The 20,824-nt window shown below is 38.1% G+C and overlaps 1 protein-coding gene across 1 annotated transcript; it reads left to right on the top strand.

Moving 5' to 3' along the window:
* The first annotated feature begins 402 nt into the window (after positions 1–402).
* On the top strand, positions 403–6,044 carry KCNV1 (potassium voltage-gated channel modifier subfamily V member 1). The gene is made up of 3 exons (XM_060128254.1): positions 403–869; positions 1,710–2,239; positions 5,533–6,044. The coding sequence occupies exons 1-3, from the start codon at positions 403–405 to the stop codon at positions 6,042–6,044; spliced, it is 1,509 nt and encodes a 502-aa protein (XP_059984237.1).
* The last annotated feature ends 14,780 nt before the right edge of the window (positions 6,045–20,824 follow it).

Below are 20,824 nucleotides of genomic sequence, written 5' to 3'. Positions count from 1 at the left end.
CCTCCCCCTTCCCCTCCCCTCCCGCTCCAACCCCCAAGCAGGGAGGCCTTCAACCCATACACCTCCCGGGCTGGAGATCTCAATTACAAAGCTGGGGAGGGGGTACTGAGTCCGGGAAGGACCACGGCGACCGGCAGTGTGCCCTGCGGATGTCCTCGGCTTGGTCCACACCTGAGCAGTTCCCTGGGCGCGACCCCTCCGCTCCTCCCAGACCCGGCGCTCAGACACTTGTGCGCTGCTACGGCGCACTCGCAGCGCCCTAGCGGCGAGAGGGAGAACGAGCACAGGCGGGTGGAGAGAGTAAGGGTTCGGGGGTGGGAGGAACCCACCCCGGGAGCCCGGGAAATCCCGGACGTGCCACCGCCCCCAACTTTGTGGCGCCCTCCGGCAGCGGCGGCAAGGATGGAGCTGCCTCCCCGCGGCCGGGCGTCGCCGGACTCGCCGCTGGACAGCGCCTCCCTGACCTCGCTGGACTCCAGCGTCTTCTGCAGCGAGGGCGAAGGGGAGCCCCTGGCCCTCGGGGACAGCTTCACGGTCAACGTGGGCGGCAGCCGCTTTGTGCTCTCGCAGCAGGCTCTGTCCTGCTTCCCACACACGCGCCTTGGCAAGCTGGCCGTGGTGGTGGCCTCGTGCCGGCGCCCCGGGGCCCTGACCGCCGTGCCCAGCCCCCTGGAGCTCTGTGACGACGCCAACCCCGTGGACAACGAGTACTTCTTCGACCGGAGCTCGCAAGCATTCCGCTACGTCCTGCACTACTATCGCACCGGCCGCCTGCACGTCATGGAGCAGCTGTGCGCGCTCTCCTTCCTCCAGGAGATCCAGTACTGGGGCATCGACGAGCTCAGCATTGACTCCTGCTGCAGGGACAGGTACCCTCGAGGCGCTTGGTGGCTGGGCGGGGCAGCGGGCGCGGTGGAGAGAGGGCGGCAGAGGGAAAGATTTGAGGCTTTACACAAGCCTCGCTCAAACCAGGTTTAAGAATACCTGTGCCCACTTCGGAGCTAGAAGGTGGGGTGGCAGTGGAGGCCGGAAAGTGTCAAAGCCAACTTCTGATTGGAAGTTTCTGAACCTTCTCCTTTTTCCAGTATGCTAATTCATTTATAAGTCAAGAGAGGTCAGGCCTGCAATAAATATTTGGTGGTTAAATAAATGAGTCCGAAATCTTATGCTCCAAAAAATGCATGTATAGGGATGTAGGTTTCAGTGGAGAGCGTTATTGTTTATCAAACCTAGGACACTGACTTTTAAAACCTGGACAAGAACTGCTTTAAATACAGAAGGCAGAAAGTTGGTTCTTTGACTGTGGATGATTGTGGGACTTTGGTGATCTATTATTTTGCTATTGCTTTGCTATTACTACCATTTCTTCATGAATACCTTTCCATTAGCCACCTTAAAAAAAATTACATATCGCAAACTTCTGTTCCTGTTACCAGAAAAAATGGGTGATAAAATGCTTTAATCTAAAGTAGCTTTGCGATGTATAAATTCTTTTGTATAAACTTCTACCATGAAAGTGCCATTTTAAAAACAATAATCCTAAATGAGAACATTTGAGTACTGTGGGAAGAAAGCCTGGGTAAAATATGAATGAACATTTTCTGCATTTTCCTGAAATAAAAAGCATGACTTCACTGCCAAGTTTAATTCTCTTTACTTCTGTATTTTAAAAAAAGTTAGACTAATCACCAAGTTGTCTTCTCTAAAAGATACTTCAGAAGAAAGGAGCTGAGTGAAACTTTAGACTTCAAGAAGGACACAGAAGACCAGGAAAGTCAACATGAGAGCGAACAGGACTTCTCACAAGGACCTTGCCCCACCGTCCGCCAGAAGCTCTGGAACATCCTAGAGAAACCGGGGTCTTCCACAGCTGCCCGAATCTTTGGGGTCATATCCATCATCTTCGTGGCGGTGTCCATCGTCAACATGGCTCTGATGTCAGCCGAGTTAAGTTGGCTGGACCTGCAGCTGCTGGAAATCCTGGAGTACGTGTGCATTAGCTGGTTCACCGGGGAGTTTGTCCTGCGCTTCCTGTGCGTGCGGGACAGGTGCCGCTTCCTGAGAAAGGTGCCAAACATCATAGACCTCCTAGCCATCTTGCCCTTCTACATCACTCTTCTGGTAGAGAGCCTGAGTGGGAGCCAGACTACACAGGAGCTGGAAAACGTGGGGCGCATCGTCCAGGTTTTGAGGCTGCTTAGGGCTCTGCGCATGCTCAAACTGGGCAGGCATTCCACAGGTATTCAGTTTTCATTGATGCCTTTTAATTTGCCATTGTTTTTAAGCATTAGTGCTTTGACCATGGTCCAAGGGAAACGACTCTTGACTCCAAATTGATACTCAAAACTACCAACTCCTATATTTCACCCAATTATGATCTCCAGAAAGGTACTGAAAAGCAAAACCTTGAGGTTGTTATCACAGGTATAGAGGACAAGCTGCTTCTCACACAATTCCTCTCAAGACATTTGAGAAACAATTTAACCATACGTTAACTTTATTTTAACCCAGGTGCCCAGAAGATGTACGAAAATTAAAGATACTGTGTTTCTGGAAGGTTCTACATAAAATATGCATAAACAGCACATAAAAAGATATGCACAGATTATATGTGATATATAGGAACGTAAGCCAGTTTCTTTTCTGTGTCCAAGGAAGTATCACACGTGTTCCTTGGGAGAAGAGAAAGTCCTCCAGGGCCTTCTCTGGCTATGCAGAAAGAGAGATGACTGGGCACTGGTGGCCCTCCCATGATTTTTGAAGAAACAATGGAAATTTTGCTTTGGAAGAAAGCAAAAGACACTAATTAAATGCTTTGTCTAGTATCTGAGAATTTTCTTGTCCCTAATTGGGGAGGCACAAGAGAGACGGTAACGGGAATTCCTTAGCTGTTTGTATGTATCATAAAGCCTTGAAGAACTAAAGAACACTCTCCCTAGAAAAATCTCTACACAACACACACACACACACACACACACACACACACACACAATTATATGTGAAAATTTTAGGCAATGTCAGAGGAAATCACAGAAATCCATTAAAGATGATGCTTGCATCCCCAAGGGCAATGATTTTCAGTGGCCGGCCCAACCGGCTGTTAGATGTTCTGGAGCACATATGTTACCTTATGTTAGACTTTAATGAAAATAAGAATCCCTTGAAAACCTTGTTAAAATGCAAATTCTGAGCCCCAATCCCCGAGAGTCAGATTTTAGTTTGGGGGGTTGGATCCAGAAGCATATATTTTAACAAGTTAGTTTTGATGTAGGTGGTCTTGAACCACACTTTAAGAGACACTGGAGTAGGAGGCCATATTCATACGATACATATAAATATAAATAATTTGACTAGAGAGTCCTATTCCCACCTATTTCCCTAGATATATGCCTGACTGGTCACCTAAAAGGAGTTGATGGTAGTTGTCTCTCCCTATAAATATAGGGAGGAATTAACCTCAGATATGTTTTTTTCCCACACATCTCTGAGGAAACTACAATTTCTCCTAATATAGTTTTAGTAGTGTATTTTCCTAGCTAGTCTCATATACCAGGGATTTGATAACGGGGTTTCCAACAACTTTTAGAAGTACCACTCTTTGTTTTCTGACACACATAATGGGATGCTTTCTTCTAGTATTTATAAACTCTTCACAGGATTCAATTTAAAAACACCCAGTAAAGAATACATTTTTTCCCCAAAAGAAAGGAAAAAGAAAATAATCTCAATGTTTCCACAATGTCACCTCTTCAAAGGTTTTGTCAGTTCTAAGGCAAGTAGAAGGATTAATAAAGCCTTAATTTATTGAAAAGATATGAACAGTTGCATAAATATTTGACAGTTTTATCTAAAGCATTACATTTAGCAAAATATAGACATAGATCACATATTCCCCTATGTATTAACTATAAATAAAAATTGAGAAGTATTATAGAATAATGGTTAGGAGGACAATGGGTGGGCCAGACAGCCTAATTTTAAGTCTTTGGTATGTAACTTTGTACTAGATATGCTACCTTTCTGTGTCTCAATCTGCTCACCTGTAGAATGGCATAAGTATAACATCTATCTCATATTATTTTTTAGGATTATCTGAGTTAATTGATGTAACATGCAGAAATTCAGGCCACTTTGTTTCTTTACAAAATGAAATGTTTAGAATGTTGAAATGAAAACAACCTTCCCAAACACTATGCATTTCTTCATATGTTGTCAATATATTTCAGAAATGCAATTTAATACAGACATATCAAGGCCAGTATTCTAAAGATATTCTTTAAACGTCTTTTGAAGTTAAACCTCAAAGTTATATTCATTGGTATTTTAAAATAGCTGGTTAATAGTTCAAGAACATCTGAAAATTTCAAGAACAAAATTCAAAATAATGAGAGCACAAATAGTATTTTAACATATTTAAAATAGTCTCCAGTGAGTGAATAAAAATTTAAAAGTGATTCCAAGAGGCACTGCTCTGGACTTCTGAGACCGTATCATTGTGACATCATGTTAATACGACTTCGAAATGTGGATAAACTTTAATCAGTATCTCTCTAGAGTTGGAAAGATACCTTATTCAAATCACGATCCTGTAATGGGCTCCTCTTACTATCCTGAGGGTTTAGTCTCGTCAGAGGTGGGATTGGACTCTCCTGGGTCTGTCTTGCAGAATCCTCAGAATTAGCAATGGGAAATTCACCTATGCCTCATAGTGAGTGAATTCCCTAGTGGCTCCAGTCCCCTGTACCTTTTCACAATGGAGGAATAGTCTGTATTCAGGTCTATCTCCCGACAGGAAAGGAGAAATTCTATGTATTCAAGGGAGATAGTTTCCTATAGCTTTGGTATTAAGGACAAAAATTTCAATGGCTTCCATGGGAGTGCAGGAACCCCTCCTGCTACACCTCTGAGAATGTCCTCGCATGTACATTTGATGTTCTTATGTCAATTTTGTCACTGATTCCTAACTTGTTTCTGCTGCTTCACTTCATTTTCATCTTTTACTTCCTCTGACTTTCAGATAATGATGCCCCTAATTGTATTAAACTTTATCAGGAAGGTGAGAAAAACAGACACATAAAATATAAGGAGACAACATAAAACTTCATTAGAAAAGTGTGCTAAGGTGAGGCACTGAAATGCAGACCTGACCAAGAGAGCCCTCCACGTGCAATGCTGCAAAGTTTCCCATTGGATAAAGTACAAACTCCTATCAAACGTCCCCTGCCTGCCCTCCAACTCATCTCTCACCTTTCTTTTGTATAAATTGTAGGTTTTTAATAAATGATAAGTGAGTGAATGAATCTATTTATATTTTTCTATCCTTCTCAATCTGGCCCCATCAACTAGACTAAGAACTTCCTGAAGATTATAATTTATATCTATATATCCCCAGAACATTGCCCAATGCTGGAGCCATATTAAATGTGAAATGCATGTGTGTGGGTGGGTAGCAGAGAAGGAGAAGGGAAGGGAGGGAAGGACGAAGGAAGAGAGGAGGGGTGCCCATGACTGACACCAATTGTTCTGTTACAGGCTTACGCTCACTTGGAATGACAATCACCCAGTGTTACGAAGAAGTTGGCCTGCTGCTCCTATTTCTGTCTGTAGGAATCTCTATATTTTCAACTGTGGAATATTTTGCTGAGCAGAGCATTCCCGACACAACCTTCACAAGTGTCCCTTGTGCATGGTGGTGGGCCACAACGTCCATGACTACCGTGGGATATGGGGACATCAGACCAGACACCACCACAGGCAAAATCGTGGCCTTCATGTGTATCTTATCGGGAATCCTTGTCTTGGCCTTGCCCATTGCTATTATTAACGACCGCTTCTCTGCTTGCTACTTCACCTTAAAGCTCAAGGAAGCAGCTGTTAGACAGCGTGAGGCTCTGAAGAAACTTACCAAGAATATAGCCACTGACTCATATATCAGTGTTAACTTGAGAGATGTCTATGCCCGGAGTATCATGGAGATGCTTCGATTAAAAGGCAGAGAAAGAGCAAGTACTAGGAGCAGTGGAGGAGATGATTTCTGGTTTTGAATTCACTTTCAGTTTATTTACAAAAGCCTGTGTAATACTAACTTGATTGATAAAGCCTTGATATGGATGTCTGTACACTGCTGATGAGTCTCTGTTGAGTACCACCTGTGTTCATTTGGTTCATACGTTGCTTGATCTACTAGAATAGTTCACATCCCCCAAAACAGCAACACTTCGTTTTTTCACATTTGAGTCTCAAAAATATCCATTTAACGCAACCAGGCCAATATACACATGTCTGAATTGTCAAATACCAAATAATATTGCAGTGCATACAACAAAGTTAAATGTTTTACGCATCACTAATTTTTAGAATCTTTTGCACCACTAATTCTAAAAGACGGGAGTTAAACTGCATAGCCCAGAGAAAAGATAAGTGAACATTTAAGAACACACTGGACAACTTTGCCATTTAAAGATACTCTCCAAGTAAATAAATCCCTCCTTTCTCCATCAGTTAAAACTGTTGAATATAACAATTCTCTTTTCAAGAGAAAAGCCTGATTTGATGGTCATAGACTGAGTCCCTATCTTTCCTCTGGTGCAGATGACCGATCACAAATGGACTGAGCTCTGTATTCCATCATTACGGTTGGAGGCAGAAACCCAAAACTGCTTAGACTGCGGTAGAAGATTGCTACCCAAAGGCTTCGAGAGTTGTGCATCTTCATCCTCCCCACTGAGTGCATATGTGCAGTATAAAGGCGGTATCTCTTAGTATTCCATGGAAACTAGATGGTCTTTAAAAAATCTCTTTATTGATGTAGTGTTCAAGTTATGTCCTTAAAATCATGACTTTGTAAGTAAAGGTGAAGTAGTGAACATCCTAAATGTATATACACTGAAATTATTAAATAGTCTTATTTCATAATATGAGAATGATATGTTGAATGATTCCACTGGGTGAACTTGACGATCTTTTATTTGTTAACAAAAAATATTATGGATAGCTTTCTGACTGTTGGGGTAAATAGCAAATGTTCAAACTTTACACGCATTTTGACAGTCATTCATGATAATAATAAAATTTCTAGTCAGTTTGTTATATAATTAAAGCCAATAGCTCTACCTAAGCCTAAGAATTAGTTTATGATTTCCAATATTCCAGTAAATGAGGTTTTTAAAACTAAGAATAATTCAGATTTATCACTTTCATACCTGCCTTCTTAATGGGTATAACAGTGTCCCCAATGGGATAAAAATTGTTTCTTGGTGGGGGGACAAAAATATCTTACTCTTTTTATTCATAAAATAAATATACATGCAATACATAAACAGATATAGAGTATATCTATGGTATTAAATTTTCATGGGATGGGAAAGTAGAAAAAAAGAGCCCCTTTCCAGAGTTGCGCTATGATAAGAAATAAACATTGAGAAAGACAAATTTAATATATGTACCATATTTTATTAAATCTATTTAAGATACCCTATTATATTATGAACTACAAAGAAGGAAAGGAGGAAGAGAGGAAAGACAAAATAAAAAGAAAGAAAAGGAAAGAAAGAACAAAAGAAAGTCCAATCAATTGTAAGATGCCATTGATTGTAAAATGTGTCCAGATTTTGGACATGTAAAAATTTAAAACATGCATCTTAAAATCAATGAAATATCATATACGCTACCTCTAGTTTTCTGGTATGCATGCTTAACTTCTAAAAACATCTTCATTGATAACATGAGTTTTAGATTGTATGCTAAAATCCTTTAATCCTCTTGGCTTGTTTCTACTTCTCCCAAATATTATGAAAGAGTTAAGAGATATGTGTAGTAGTAAATATTTTCCATCTTACACAGTTCCCAGGTGCTAGAGTATGGCACAGGGCCACTTGTCCTAATATAAATATGCCATCCACAATCTGAAGGGGAAATAGAGATTAGACACAGAAGGCAAACTTATCCTGACTTATCTAGAACTCCCTCCAGTAAGAGTTACTCTGATCCAGGACTGTGCTCTGTATTCATCATGTTTTATGTCACTGTATCCTCAAAATATTCCTATTATATAATTACTATCGCTATACTTTTCTAGTTATATAGTTCATATATTTATCCATGCAACAAATATTTATTCAGGACCCATTTGTATGCTGGGCACTACAGATTCTTTGTTAAATCAGACCAAGCCCTATTCTCTTGTATTTAACATTCTATTCAAGGCTGTGAGGGGAACACAGACAACAAAGCTGAGGCACAAGAAGATGAAGTAACTTGGCCCAAATTCACACAGCCCATGCATGAGTGACAGAATCAGAGAATGAGTCCCAATCAGCTGGACCCTGAAACTGATACTCCTAAAAGGCATATGACAGATTTCATTATTCCCACACAACCTGTGCTTAGGGATTCCCTTCCCAGGCAGGCAAGCCAATTTCTCATGGGTGGAGAGGTTCAATATGCCTTAAGAAAAGTATCAGCTTATTCTCAAGGTGGAATGGAGCTTTTAAGGAACAGTTGTCACATCGTGTGGTCATTATTAGACAAAAAGAAATATTACCTTAAGAATAATAGTTGGAAAGTGAAAAAAATGAAAAAACTATATGTATTATACGTATATTTTTTCCTACCACAGAAGATTCTAAACATGTTCTCCAGAAACATGGTATGTTAGCTATATAAATTTTGTTGAGATGTGGACATTTCAAAAGAAATTTTCAAATATCACTGCTTAGTCAACCTTGCCATTATATAAAATACTGGTGCATGTTCAACAAATTATACATATAAGCAGACCAAATTTAAGTAACAAATCAAGGCAGGAACTCTGTTAATCTTATATCCCAACATCTACAAAAACTGATGTTTGTCAAAAACCTAAGAATTATTGCTATAAAACAATATTTAATTTGTTTGGACATATAAATAATAGAATTATTGGCTTTAGGCTATTTAAAAAACACTAATTAAAAACATTTGAGTGCACAGAGGGAATGCTTGAGTACCTAAAAGAGCAATTTTAAGAAATGATTGAGGTATGTTTGGTAGAAGTGGCATCTTGTTCATGTTTTACTGGGTTTTTTTCCTATATATACACAGAATAGTGGCATTTATCATTTTAAAGCAAATTACTATAAAGCATAATGTATTAAATGCACAAAGAAGCTAATTGAGGTAGAAATCTCAGTGCTGTGTTTCAATGTGGAATTCTTGCTCTCATGAAAATCTTTTGACTAGCTCTTGCAAAAAATATACATGCTGGCCCAAGTTATCTAAGCAAAACATTATCATTGAGTAAGCTTACTGGTTTGACAAATATTTCCACTGATTCATTTTCTTAACATGAAAAGCCTGCTCTTTTGAAATATGAGCCATTAATATCTCTGCCTTATCAATCCTGCAATTCAGTCCAAGACGCTATCAGTTGGCAAATGATGTGTTCTAGTGCTTCCATTGGTGATTTCCCTTTGCAAAAGCACCCTGACTCCCGAACCTGTCTTCGAGTCATGCTGATATGTGGAATAAAAATGTCACCTAAGGAGAATTTTACTCACAAACTCCACTTGGCATTTGCTTACGTGGTGTTCTTTAGGGATAATGGGGTAACTGAGATGCTCACCATCTTCATGTCCTCTTTTGCATTGTGTTAAAATCACTCTCTTGCTTACGACCTCAACTCCATTGAGGTATTCAGTTGGTAAAACCCAAACCCTAACTAAATCCAGCCCAGTGCCTATTTGTGCTGTCCCTGCAGAGCTGATCGTGATTACAGAAAAAAACCAATGTGTGCTGACTGCTCTCATTTTACATTCATGCCTAAACCCCAAATGGGTTCTTAATGCTGCAAGGCAATCATACTGCAATTCCTGAAGCTATTCACTCTCTAGATAAATATAAACCTCTAACACCTCCTTTTGATTCCACTTTCACTCAGAAAATAGAATCAGTTAGAAAAGATTTTCCACAAGGGCCGGCACCCACATTTATCCACCTACCTCCATCTGTGCATATTCAATCTGCCTTTCCTTCTATCATGAGTTGAACTGTCCACTCTTCCCTCTAACTCTAGGACATTGCTTCAGAATGCCTTTCCCCTCTCCCTACTATACCATCTCTTTCCCCCCTCCTTAGTAGATCATTCCTATCATGAAAAAAACATAATTTAATTTTTTCCATCTTAAAAACAAAAGCAAACAAATGAACAAAAAACTTGAATCTACTTCATCCTCTAGGAAACACCCAATTCCTTGCTCTCCTCTATGGCAAAACTTCTTGAGAGCATTTTCTAGTCACTCTCTGCATTTCTATATTCACTTTTTTTTCCCTATTCTTTCTTGATAATCCACTCACATCAGTCTCCCACCACTACATCTCCTCTAAAGATGTTCTTCTCAAGGTCAGCCATTACCCTGTAATTGCTAAATCCAGTCATCAATTCTCAGACTTCATATTGCTTGATCCATCAGCAGCATTTACAAGGCTAATTATAGACTTCACTATAATTGAAAAACTTCCTTCACTTGACTTGCAGCCCATCCCACTCTCCTGATTTCCCTCCTACCTCATTGCCCATTCATCTTTTCTGGTTGAGAGGGTCAATCAGGGCTTAATCCTCAGGCCCCTCCTTCTCTCTATTTACATCACTACCTTGGCAACTCATCCTGTTTTATTGCTTGAATACCACTGATACTTGGCCAATTCCCAAATTTCTGTCTTCAGACTAGACCTCTCTTCTCACTTCTTGCATCTTCAGATTTGTGTGCATAACTGCCTATTCAATGTCTACACCTGAGCATCCAATGAATATCTCATGATTAGCACATTTAATACCAAATTATTGATATTATCCCAAAAACCTATGTCAGATCAAGTACTCTGAGAAGCTGAGGCCAAGACAGCTGATTACTGTAATTATGTGCAAGACATTTATTGTAGGGGGAAAAAGCCTGTGAAGAATAAAGAGGAGGAATCTAGAGAATATGGGAAGAACCTTCAAACCATGATGCTAATCTGACACCTGTGAAGAAGAGGGAGAGAAGAGGATTGGGTAAAAAGAGTCTCTGATTACAACCCAGTTCTAAGAAAATTTCAACAGAGTTGATGGAGAGTCCTGAGCAAAAGTAGCCCATTAAGGAGCCCCACCTCTTTTAGATATGGGACTCAGCTCAAGCCAACAGTCAACCATGCTGCCCTCAGGAGGAGATCTGAACGGTGGATTTTCACAGCCACCACAGTCAAGCCCTGGAAATGCACAGGTCTGCTTCGCCATGCACATCCAGAAGGAGCCCCTCCAGGGATTCCATGGGCCTCTCTTTCTGAATAAAAACTTAAAAAAAGGAGTCGGTAGATGAATTAGACTGTTCACTGTTGCTTTGCTCTCAGAATAGCAGCTGGTCGTCATCCTCTCCTTCCTCCTCTGTCCACAACACCCCACTCACAGCACATGATTTCCCCCAGTAAACCCTTACAGCCTAAAAAAGTTATAAAGAGAATTCTAATCTGCTTATACTTTTCTCTACCTCAAAGAAAAAGTGTATATCCTGAGAAACACTTTTATCATTATTGTGACTTAAGTGCACCATAATTAGTTATGCTGCACAGAGATGTCATTGCCATGTTACTTAATATTTTTTCCGAACAAAGAAATGGTATTAATAAATTGATATTGCACGGGGAAATTTCAAAACAATTTAAATCCCATTTTATTCATTTCTGAACTGGTAACATCATACTGACTATGACACTATTTTTTTTTTTTTTTCCGGTACGCAGGCCTCTCACTGTTGTGGCCTCTCTCGTTGCGGAGCACAGGCTCCGGAAGCGCAGGCCCAGTGGCCATGGCTCACAGGCCCAGCCGCTCCGCGGCATGTGGGATCCTCCCAGACCGGGCCACGAACCCATGTCCCCTGATCGGCAGGCGTACTCTCAACCACTGCGCCACCAGGGAAGCCCCTATGACACTATTTTAATGGGTACCATTAATAATCCAACGACTGAAAAATTCTTTCCTGTTTATATATTAATTTATGTAAAACCACTGAGGTAGATAAATACATTTAGCTTTCAACAACATGATGCAACTAAATCTGAAGTAACAAGAAGAATATGTTAACTTTTGGATTTCCTTTTCATGTTCTAAGTTGCGGGACATTTCTTCTAATTACATAAAAACCTTACTTTGGCTTCCTTAGAAAGTATATAGTCTAAGAGGTTTTATAAGTAACAGAAGATAATGGTAATGTGTGTATTTTCTACATTATTCTATCATTCCATACTCAAAGTATTTCCAAAGAAATAGTAGTTGAACTAAAGAAGTTTTAATAAGTTTGGTGCATGCACACACACAGACTGAGAGAGAGAGGGAGAGAAAGAAAGAGAGGGAGAGAAAGAGGGAAAGAGAAAGAGAGCTAGAGAGAGAGATTGAGGAGTAAAAATTTAGGATAACAAATGTGATTTTTTTTTCAAGTTGAATACAAATTTTTTATTCTGGGTGCTTTTTAACATTTCTAACATCATAAATAGCAAAAAAAATATTGCAAAAACAATAAAAAAGATTTAAAATATATAATTTACATAAAACCATCAGGTAAGTATATGTCTTCATTATATATATTTTATTCATAATTTTGTTTATAGCTTTATTTTAGTATTTTTATGGTTCTAGTAATGTAAGTTGTATCCTTTATAAAAGCCTTGCAATATTCTTACTAGAAGTCAAGATAAAAGAATATCAAATCAAACTGACCAAGGATCTAAGTTATCCATGTACTGATTTTTGGTCAAAATACAGATTAGGATAATTTTCCTTTGGTGATTCAAACCTGAGACACTTGCCATTAGGCTGACATTTTTCCTTTCTTTTTTTTTTTTCAAGTGTATTCTTATTTTTTATTTATTTATTTTTTTAAACACCTTTATTGGAGTATAATTGCTTTACAATGATGTGTTGGTTTCTGCTGTATAACAAAGTGAATAAGCTATATGTATACATACATCCCCATATCTCCTCTCCCTTGTGTCTCCCTCCCACCCTCCCTATTCCAGCCCTCTAGGTGGTCAAAAAGCACCGAACTGATATCCCTGTGCTATGCGGCTGCTTCCCACTAGCTAGCTATTTTACATTTGGTAGTGTATATATGTCAGTGCTACTCTCTAACTTCGTCCCAGCGTGGCCTTCCCCCTCCCCGTGTCCTCAAGTCCATTCTTTATGTGTACGTCTTTATTCCTGTCGTGCCCCTAGGTTCTTCAGAACCATTTTTTTCCTTTTTTTTTAGATTCCATATATATGTGTTAGCATACGGTATTTGTTTTTCTCTTTCTGACTTACTTCACTCTGTATGACAGACTCTAGGTCCGTCCACCTCACTACAAATAATTCAATTTCGTTTCTTTTTATGGCTGACTTATATTCCATTGTATATATGTGCCACATCTTCTTTATCCATTCATCTGTTGATAGACACTTAGGTTGCTTCCATGTCCTGGCTATTGTAAATAGTGCTGCAATGAACATTGTGGTACATGACTCTTTTTGAATTATGGTTTTCTCAGGGATTATGCCCGGTAGTGGGATCGCTGGGTCATATGGTAGCTCTATTTTTAGATTTTTAAGGAACCTCCATACTGTTTTGCATAGTGGCTGTATCAATTTACATTCCCACCAACAGTGCAAGAGGGTTCCCTTTTCTCCACACCATCTCTAGCATTTATCGTTTGTAGATTTTTTGATGATGGCCATTCTGACTGGTGTGAGGTGATACCTCATCGTGGTTTGAATTTGCATTTCTCTAATGATTAGAGATGTTGAGCATCCTTTCATGTGTTTGTTGGCAATCTGTATATCTTCTTTGGAGAAATGTCTATTTAGGTCTTCTGCCCATTTTTGGATTGGATTGTTTGGGTTTTTTTTGATATTTAGCTGTATGAGCTGCTTGTATATTTTGAAAATTAATCCTTTGTCAGTTGCTTCATTTGCAAATATTTTCTCCCATTCTGAAGGTTGTCTTTTTGTCTTGTTTATGGTTTCCTTTGCTGTGCAAAAGCTTTTAAGTTTCATTAGGTCCCATTTGTTTATTTTTGTTTTTATTTCCATATCTCAAAGAGGTGGGTCAAAAAGGATCTTGCTGTGATTTATGTCATAGAGTGTTCTGCCTATGCTTTCCTCTAAGAGTTTTATAGTGTCTGGCCTTACATTTAGGTCTTTAATCTAGTTTGAGTTTACTTTTGTGTATGGTGTTAGGAAGTTCTCTAATTTCATTCTTTACATGTAGCTGTCCAGTTTTCCCAGTACAACTTATTGAAGAGGCTGTCTTTTCTCCATTGTATACTCTTGCTTTCTTTATCAAAGATAAGGTGACCATATGTGTGTGAGTTTATATCTAGGCTTTCTAACCTGTTCCATTGATCTATATTTCTGTTTTTGTGCCAGTACCATACTGTCTTGATTACTGTAGCTTTGTAGTATTGTCTGAAGTCAGGGACCTGATTCCTCCAGCTCCATTTTTCTTTCTCATGATTGTTTTGGCTATTCAGGGTCTTTTGTGTTTTCCATACAACTTGTGAAATTTTTTGTCCTAGTTCTGTGAAAAATGCCATTGGTAGTTTGAGAGAGATTGCATTGAATCTGTAGATTGCTTTGGGTAGTATAGTCATTTTCACAATGTTGATTCTTCCAATCCAAGAACATGGTATATCTCTCCATCTGTTTGTAACAAACAAAGAAAACTACAGACCAATATCACTGATGAATATAGATGCAAAAATCCTCAACAACATACCAGCAAACAGAATCCAACAGCACATTAAAAGGATCATATATCATGACAAAGTGGGGTTTATCCCAGGAATGCAAGGATTCTTCAATATATGCAAATCAATCAATGTGATACACCATATTAACAAATTGAAAAAGAAAAACCATATGATCATCTCAATAGACACAGAAAAAGCTCGACAAAATTCAACACCCATTTAGACAGAAACTCTCCAGAAAGTACGCATAGAGAGAAGTTACCTCAACATAATAAAGGCCATATATGACAAACCACAGCCAACATCATCTCAATGGTGAAAAACTGAAACCATTTCATCTAAAATCAGGAACAAGACAAGGATGCCCACTCTCACCACTCTTATTCAACATAGTTTTGGAAGTTTTAGCCACAGCAATCAGAGAAGAAAAAGAAATAAAAGGAATCCAAATAGTAAAAGAAGAAGTAAAGCTGTCACTGTTTGCAGATGACATGATGCTATACACAGAGAATCTTAAAGATGCTACCAGAAAACTGCTAAAGCTAATCCATGAATTTGGTAAAGTAGGAGGGTACAAAGTTAATGCACAGAAATCTCTTGCATTCCTATACACTAATGATGAAAAATCTGAAAGAGAAATTAATGAAACATTTCCATTTACCATTGCAACAAAAAGAATAAAATACCTAGGAATAAACCTACCTAAGGAGACAAACAACCTGTATGCAGAAAACTATTAAGACACTGATGAAAGAAATTAAAGATGAAACAAACAAATGTGATTTTGAAATTATGGGAGGGAAAATGTTCTTTGCAGTTGTCAGTAATAACCTCAATACTTCACACTGGATATGTAGATAGATTTTTCAGTCATCTATCTAAGGAAGAAAATCAAATCTTCCTTAAAAGGTAATTTCAGTTTCTCTAAACTAGGACAATTTTCCCAAAACCATGTCTTTATACATGTCTTTGCTGTATAGCAAATGTTTTATCTAAGTCTCTAATTATTATTGTCAACTAATTCTAAATGGTACATGTGAAAATAAAAGACAGTTACAGTTGCTATGGAAACTGTACTTTGTAGGAAATTCATTCAACAGGACTTGCTCCTCAAATTAAAATAATAATAATAATAACCTTTACATACAATAGAACCACCTTGACCACAAGCATCAGGAAAAGAAAGAATAAATGAATAAAAATGTAAAAATAAATGCCATTCTTTCCTACCTTTAGCTGGACTCATAGCTTCTTTCCTCACATGGACTAATTATTATTTTAAGATTTCAAACAAAGGAAAATAGCTACTCCCTACAGAAATCTCTATGTATAAGGGTGGAATTTCTATTTTTAAGTTCAGTGATATTTAACTTTGTAATAATAATTTTAAGAAGTCTATTATCGATGGTCATTTGACAAACTCTTTAATTTGTACTCTTCTACTCTCAATTTAAATTAAATATGCTATACAATTTTTCATACAGATTAATCGAATATGCTAAAGAAATAACTCAAAGAAACCAATTTGTTTGATTCCAAAATCCTCAGTACATAAATAGACTCTATCTCTCCACTTGGCATTCATCACGTTATCTTGTAAATTAATCTTCAGGGAAATATTAGCAGATATACTTGATTCAGTTAGCAAAATCATCTTTCTCACCCATTGCTGACATGTATTTTCTAGAACTGTTTTTCAGAGCACAGAGCAAGAGTTTTGCATTCAACTTCATATGATAGCATTTTAAGGACATTGTACATATGCTGAGAGAGGGGTTAGGTAACAGGTACTTACTTGAACAGGATATTTATTATCTAGAAACAAAAAAGAATTGGGACACAATTTGTCCAATCCACGTCAGAATTGGTCAGGACAGTATAATAGCAGACTTTTGCTACCTTCTTTCAAATTTCAAAGACTGGTAGACTTGTGAGTCAAAGAATGTGTTTTAAAACAAAACACACATCTTGGAGTCAAATAAAAGTAACTTTTATAAAACAAATGCTAGAGCCCTTTTGCATACTTGTATAGTATTCCTGTTATCATTTAAATATGAAAATAAGATCTCTTTTAAAAGTAATTACACAGGGGCTTCCCTGGTGGCGCAGTGGTTGAGAGTCCTCCTGCCGATGCAGGGGACATAGGTTCGTGCCCTGGTCCGGGAAGATCCCACATGCCGCGGAGCGGCTGGGCCCATGAGCCGTGGCTGCTGAGCCTGAGCGTCCGGAGCCTGTGCTCCGCAACGGGAGAGGCCACAACAGTGAGAGGTCCGCGTACCACAAAAAAAAAAAAAAAAAAGAAAAGTAATTATACACCTCTTACTCCGAGATTTGGAAACAACTTGAATTATTTCAATGTACAGAGTGTGTTATTTTTTTTAAACTGCAGATCCAAAACCATTAATGGATGATGAAATAAGCTGATTGAGTTGTGACCACTCTTTTTTTAATGGAGTGGATGGAAGAAAATGGAATGGAGGTAGAATAGAACGGAATGAAATGCGTGGGATAGGATGTGAGATAGCATAACATAGACTAGACTAGAATTGAATATATTAAAGTACAACTCACAAGTTCCAAGCAAGAACTGCACACGTTGCAAAAAGCACTGCAGATTATGAGAACAGTGGCAAAGGGACATGGAGAGGATGTGCCGGAAGCACACATTGGCTAGAGAAGGATTACTTGATCTTATTCCTTCATTTCAAAAAAATTTTTTAAACTTCAAAATTGAAAACAATAATTGGAAATTTAGCAAACTGACTTGATAGTGCCCACAGTATTTTCAAGGAAAAAAGTTAATTTATCAATATAATTCCCTAATTTTCTATAACTGCTAATAAAAAACATATTTTGCCTTATTTAACTCATAAATTGGGACAAAAGAGAAAATAAAATGGCTCACACAACTTTCCAAAGAGTTATTCCTACAGTATGTATAGAAATGGAATATATGATTTTTAAATGAAATATTGGCTGACAAATTCAAAACTATACTTCTTAGTGATAACACAATATCTAGTATTTTTGTATAAAATTAATTAAACTTTTTATATCATAATTAAATTTATTGCTTTTTCCAGGAAAAGTCTAAGAGAGATTGTGTTGAGAGACAGTTTTCCATGTAACTCTTACACTTCTGCATATCTTGCAAACAGAAGCACTGATAGCTTTGTTCTAGAATATCTTTTCAAGGATGTCTATACAACATGAAAGTTTAGAAAATAGAGGCATTGTCTCCCTTGAGACAGAAGTATATTTGTGTGATGCCCAAAATAATAAAGATAGTGTCTCCCTTTGAGTCAAAAGTTGGACATGTTTACTTGAAGGCTTTTAAAAGATTAGGGTTCTCTAAACTCAACTGTGACACACATCCACTGCACTGACCAAGTCCACCTCCATGTCACCCCCATGGGACGTGGGAAGCAAGAGAAACATGACATTCATGCTGCCTCGTTTGCCATGAGTAATAGAGTCCTTCAACTCTGTCCCAGGAGTCCCATGACTTTTGCCAGGATCTTTGAAACTATGGCATGCTGACTTTTTAGCTTACATAAAGGACAAAATCTCAGACACCTCACCATTCTTGACAGATTGTGAACTCAAAAGTGAATTTCATGATTTTCTAAATGTAAAGTAACCACAGTTGGCTGATATTTTCTATGTGGTATTTTGGTAATAAAAATCATGTATTTAACTGGCATTTAAAGCATTCTTTATGGGCTAAACTTTGGGGGTGGGGGGAAACTAGCAATTTTGTCAACATGCCAAACATGTGTGAAGGTTTCCAGAAGTATTATTGTTATGGCAAACAAGACCCAAAGTCATCACCCCATCTCCCACATGTTCCCCAAATATGTTGCATTCCATTGAGGAGGGCATTAATAACCAAAGGAGTTTGAATAAAATAAAATTAGAAACATATTTGCATCTTATTTCTCTGTCTCAAACTTTTAATCATTGCTCTACTGAAAAAAATAGAAAAACTTTTAGAAGATCTATTTGCTATTCAAAATCCTGCATCAATAATTGAGTTAAACTTCATACCTAAAGGGAATAAATATTACAATCCATTTAACATTACGGTTCATTACAATTATTAAAATTTGGTTCTTCATTTACATTGAAAAGTAATTGTCAGATATTAACATTTATTGTGATTTTGGATTAAAGAATATTTCACATTGCTAAACAGAGGAAATTGCTATTATCCGCAGCTTATTTAATTGAACCAGAATCTTCATCCTTGACTGAAATGGAGAAATGGAAAGGAAAAAACTCAATCAGGCATAAATGGCATGCATAGCATTATCCTTGTGGGCTCTGAACTTCCAGACACACTTACACATTAAATGAAATATTTTCTAATTCATAAGGAGGTGGTTTGAAGATCTCTCTATGAGTTTGAAGATCTCTCTATAATTAGATATTAACAAAATATTTGACATGAAACTGATTTTGTAGAAAAGGCAAACCTTATCTAATACATATGTGTGTATATGTATGTAGGGGGGGATGTTTAGTTGGCTACCAAATAAAATGTAATTCTTACTACAGCTTCTTTAGTATTTAAAAACACTGATATAAGGAAACTATTCAGAGAAACAGAACTAATAGAATATATATATGTGAGATATATATATATATATATATATATATATATCTCCAGTATGTATGTATATATAAAATAAGAAATAAGCTTATGCGACTATAGAAGTTGACAAGTCCCAAGATCTGCAGTCAGCAATCTAGAGACCCAGGGGAGCCAATGGTGTAGTTCCAGTCTGAATGCCAGCAGGCTCAAGACCCAAGAAGAGCCAATGTTTCACTTTGAGTTCAAAAGCAGGGTAACACCAATGGCCCAGTTCAAAGGCAGTCAAACAGAAGGAGTTCCCTCTTAGTCTTTTTGTTCTATTCAGGACTTCAACTGATTAGATGAGACACAAACACATTAGAGAGAGCAATCTGCTTTACTCAGTCTACCAATTCAAATGCAACCTCATCCAGAAACACCCTCACAGACACACCCAGGACAATGTTTGACCAAATACCTAGGCACGCCAGAGCCCAATCAAGTTGACACATAAAATTAACCATCACATATGTAAATAAGTGAAAAAACTGGAAACCCAGATACACAGAAATTTATCCAAGGTCACACAATAAGGGAGGGATCCAAGAGGCACCCCTTGCTTTACTTCACCTTAAAATGCCTAACTTTTCCTTTCCATTATTTTGCCTTAGAGCCAAATAGAAGTAGGTGTTTTCCAGTACTATAGTAATGGAAGGCATAAGGTAATATCACAAATAAAGCATTTTTCCTTAAAAAGGATGCTCCTGAATCTCATAGTAATTACTTCTAGGATCACCAAAGAAAACTACAGCTGACATAAATTATAAGTCACCAAAGATATTCTTTCTCTAAAGCTATGATAGGAGTATGGCCACATAATTAGACAAAGCCCACCTATCTCCCTACCCACTCATACCATAATGTTAGTGCCATTTTCCCTAATCCACACCTGAGGTTAAGCTAAGCTGAACATGGACATGAGCTACTCAAGACAGAAAAACAAAGTTGGCACAAGTATTAACACTGAAAAGAAAAAGTGTGCTATAATGACTGTTTAAGCTTCACTGTTAGTCAGATTTATCTGATTCACCAACTTATTATTAATTTTTTTGATGGTCAACACTAGAACAGCTAGTTAGTGAATGCATTAGTCAGGGTTCTCCAGAGAAACAGAACAAACTCTGTGTGTGTGTGTGTGTGTGTGTGTGTGTGTATGTGTACAGAGAGAGAAAGAGAGAGAGAGATTAAGTAATTGGCTGACACTGTTGCAGATACTGGCAAGTCCAAAATCTGCAGGATAGATCATAAGGCTGGAGAGCCAGGGAAGAGTTGCAGTTTGATCTGAAGGCAGTTTGCTGGCAGAATTCCCCCTTCCTTGGGGGAGGTCGGTCTTTTCTTAAGGCCTTCAATTGATGGAACTGAGGTCCATCCACATTATGGAGGACAATCTGCTTTACTCAAAGTAATGGAAATAAAAACAAAAATAAACAAATGGGACCTAATGAAACTTCAAAGCTT

The sequence above is a fragment of the Lagenorhynchus albirostris genome, chromosome 17 (genome assembly GCF_949774975.1).
Source record: "Lagenorhynchus albirostris chromosome 17, mLagAlb1.1, whole genome shotgun sequence".
In the NCBI taxonomy this organism is placed as follows: domain Eukaryota; kingdom Metazoa; phylum Chordata; class Mammalia; order Artiodactyla; family Delphinidae; genus Lagenorhynchus; species Lagenorhynchus albirostris.
The sequence above is the reverse complement of the archived record's forward strand: the minus strand, read 5'-3'. Positions and strand labels throughout refer to the sequence as shown.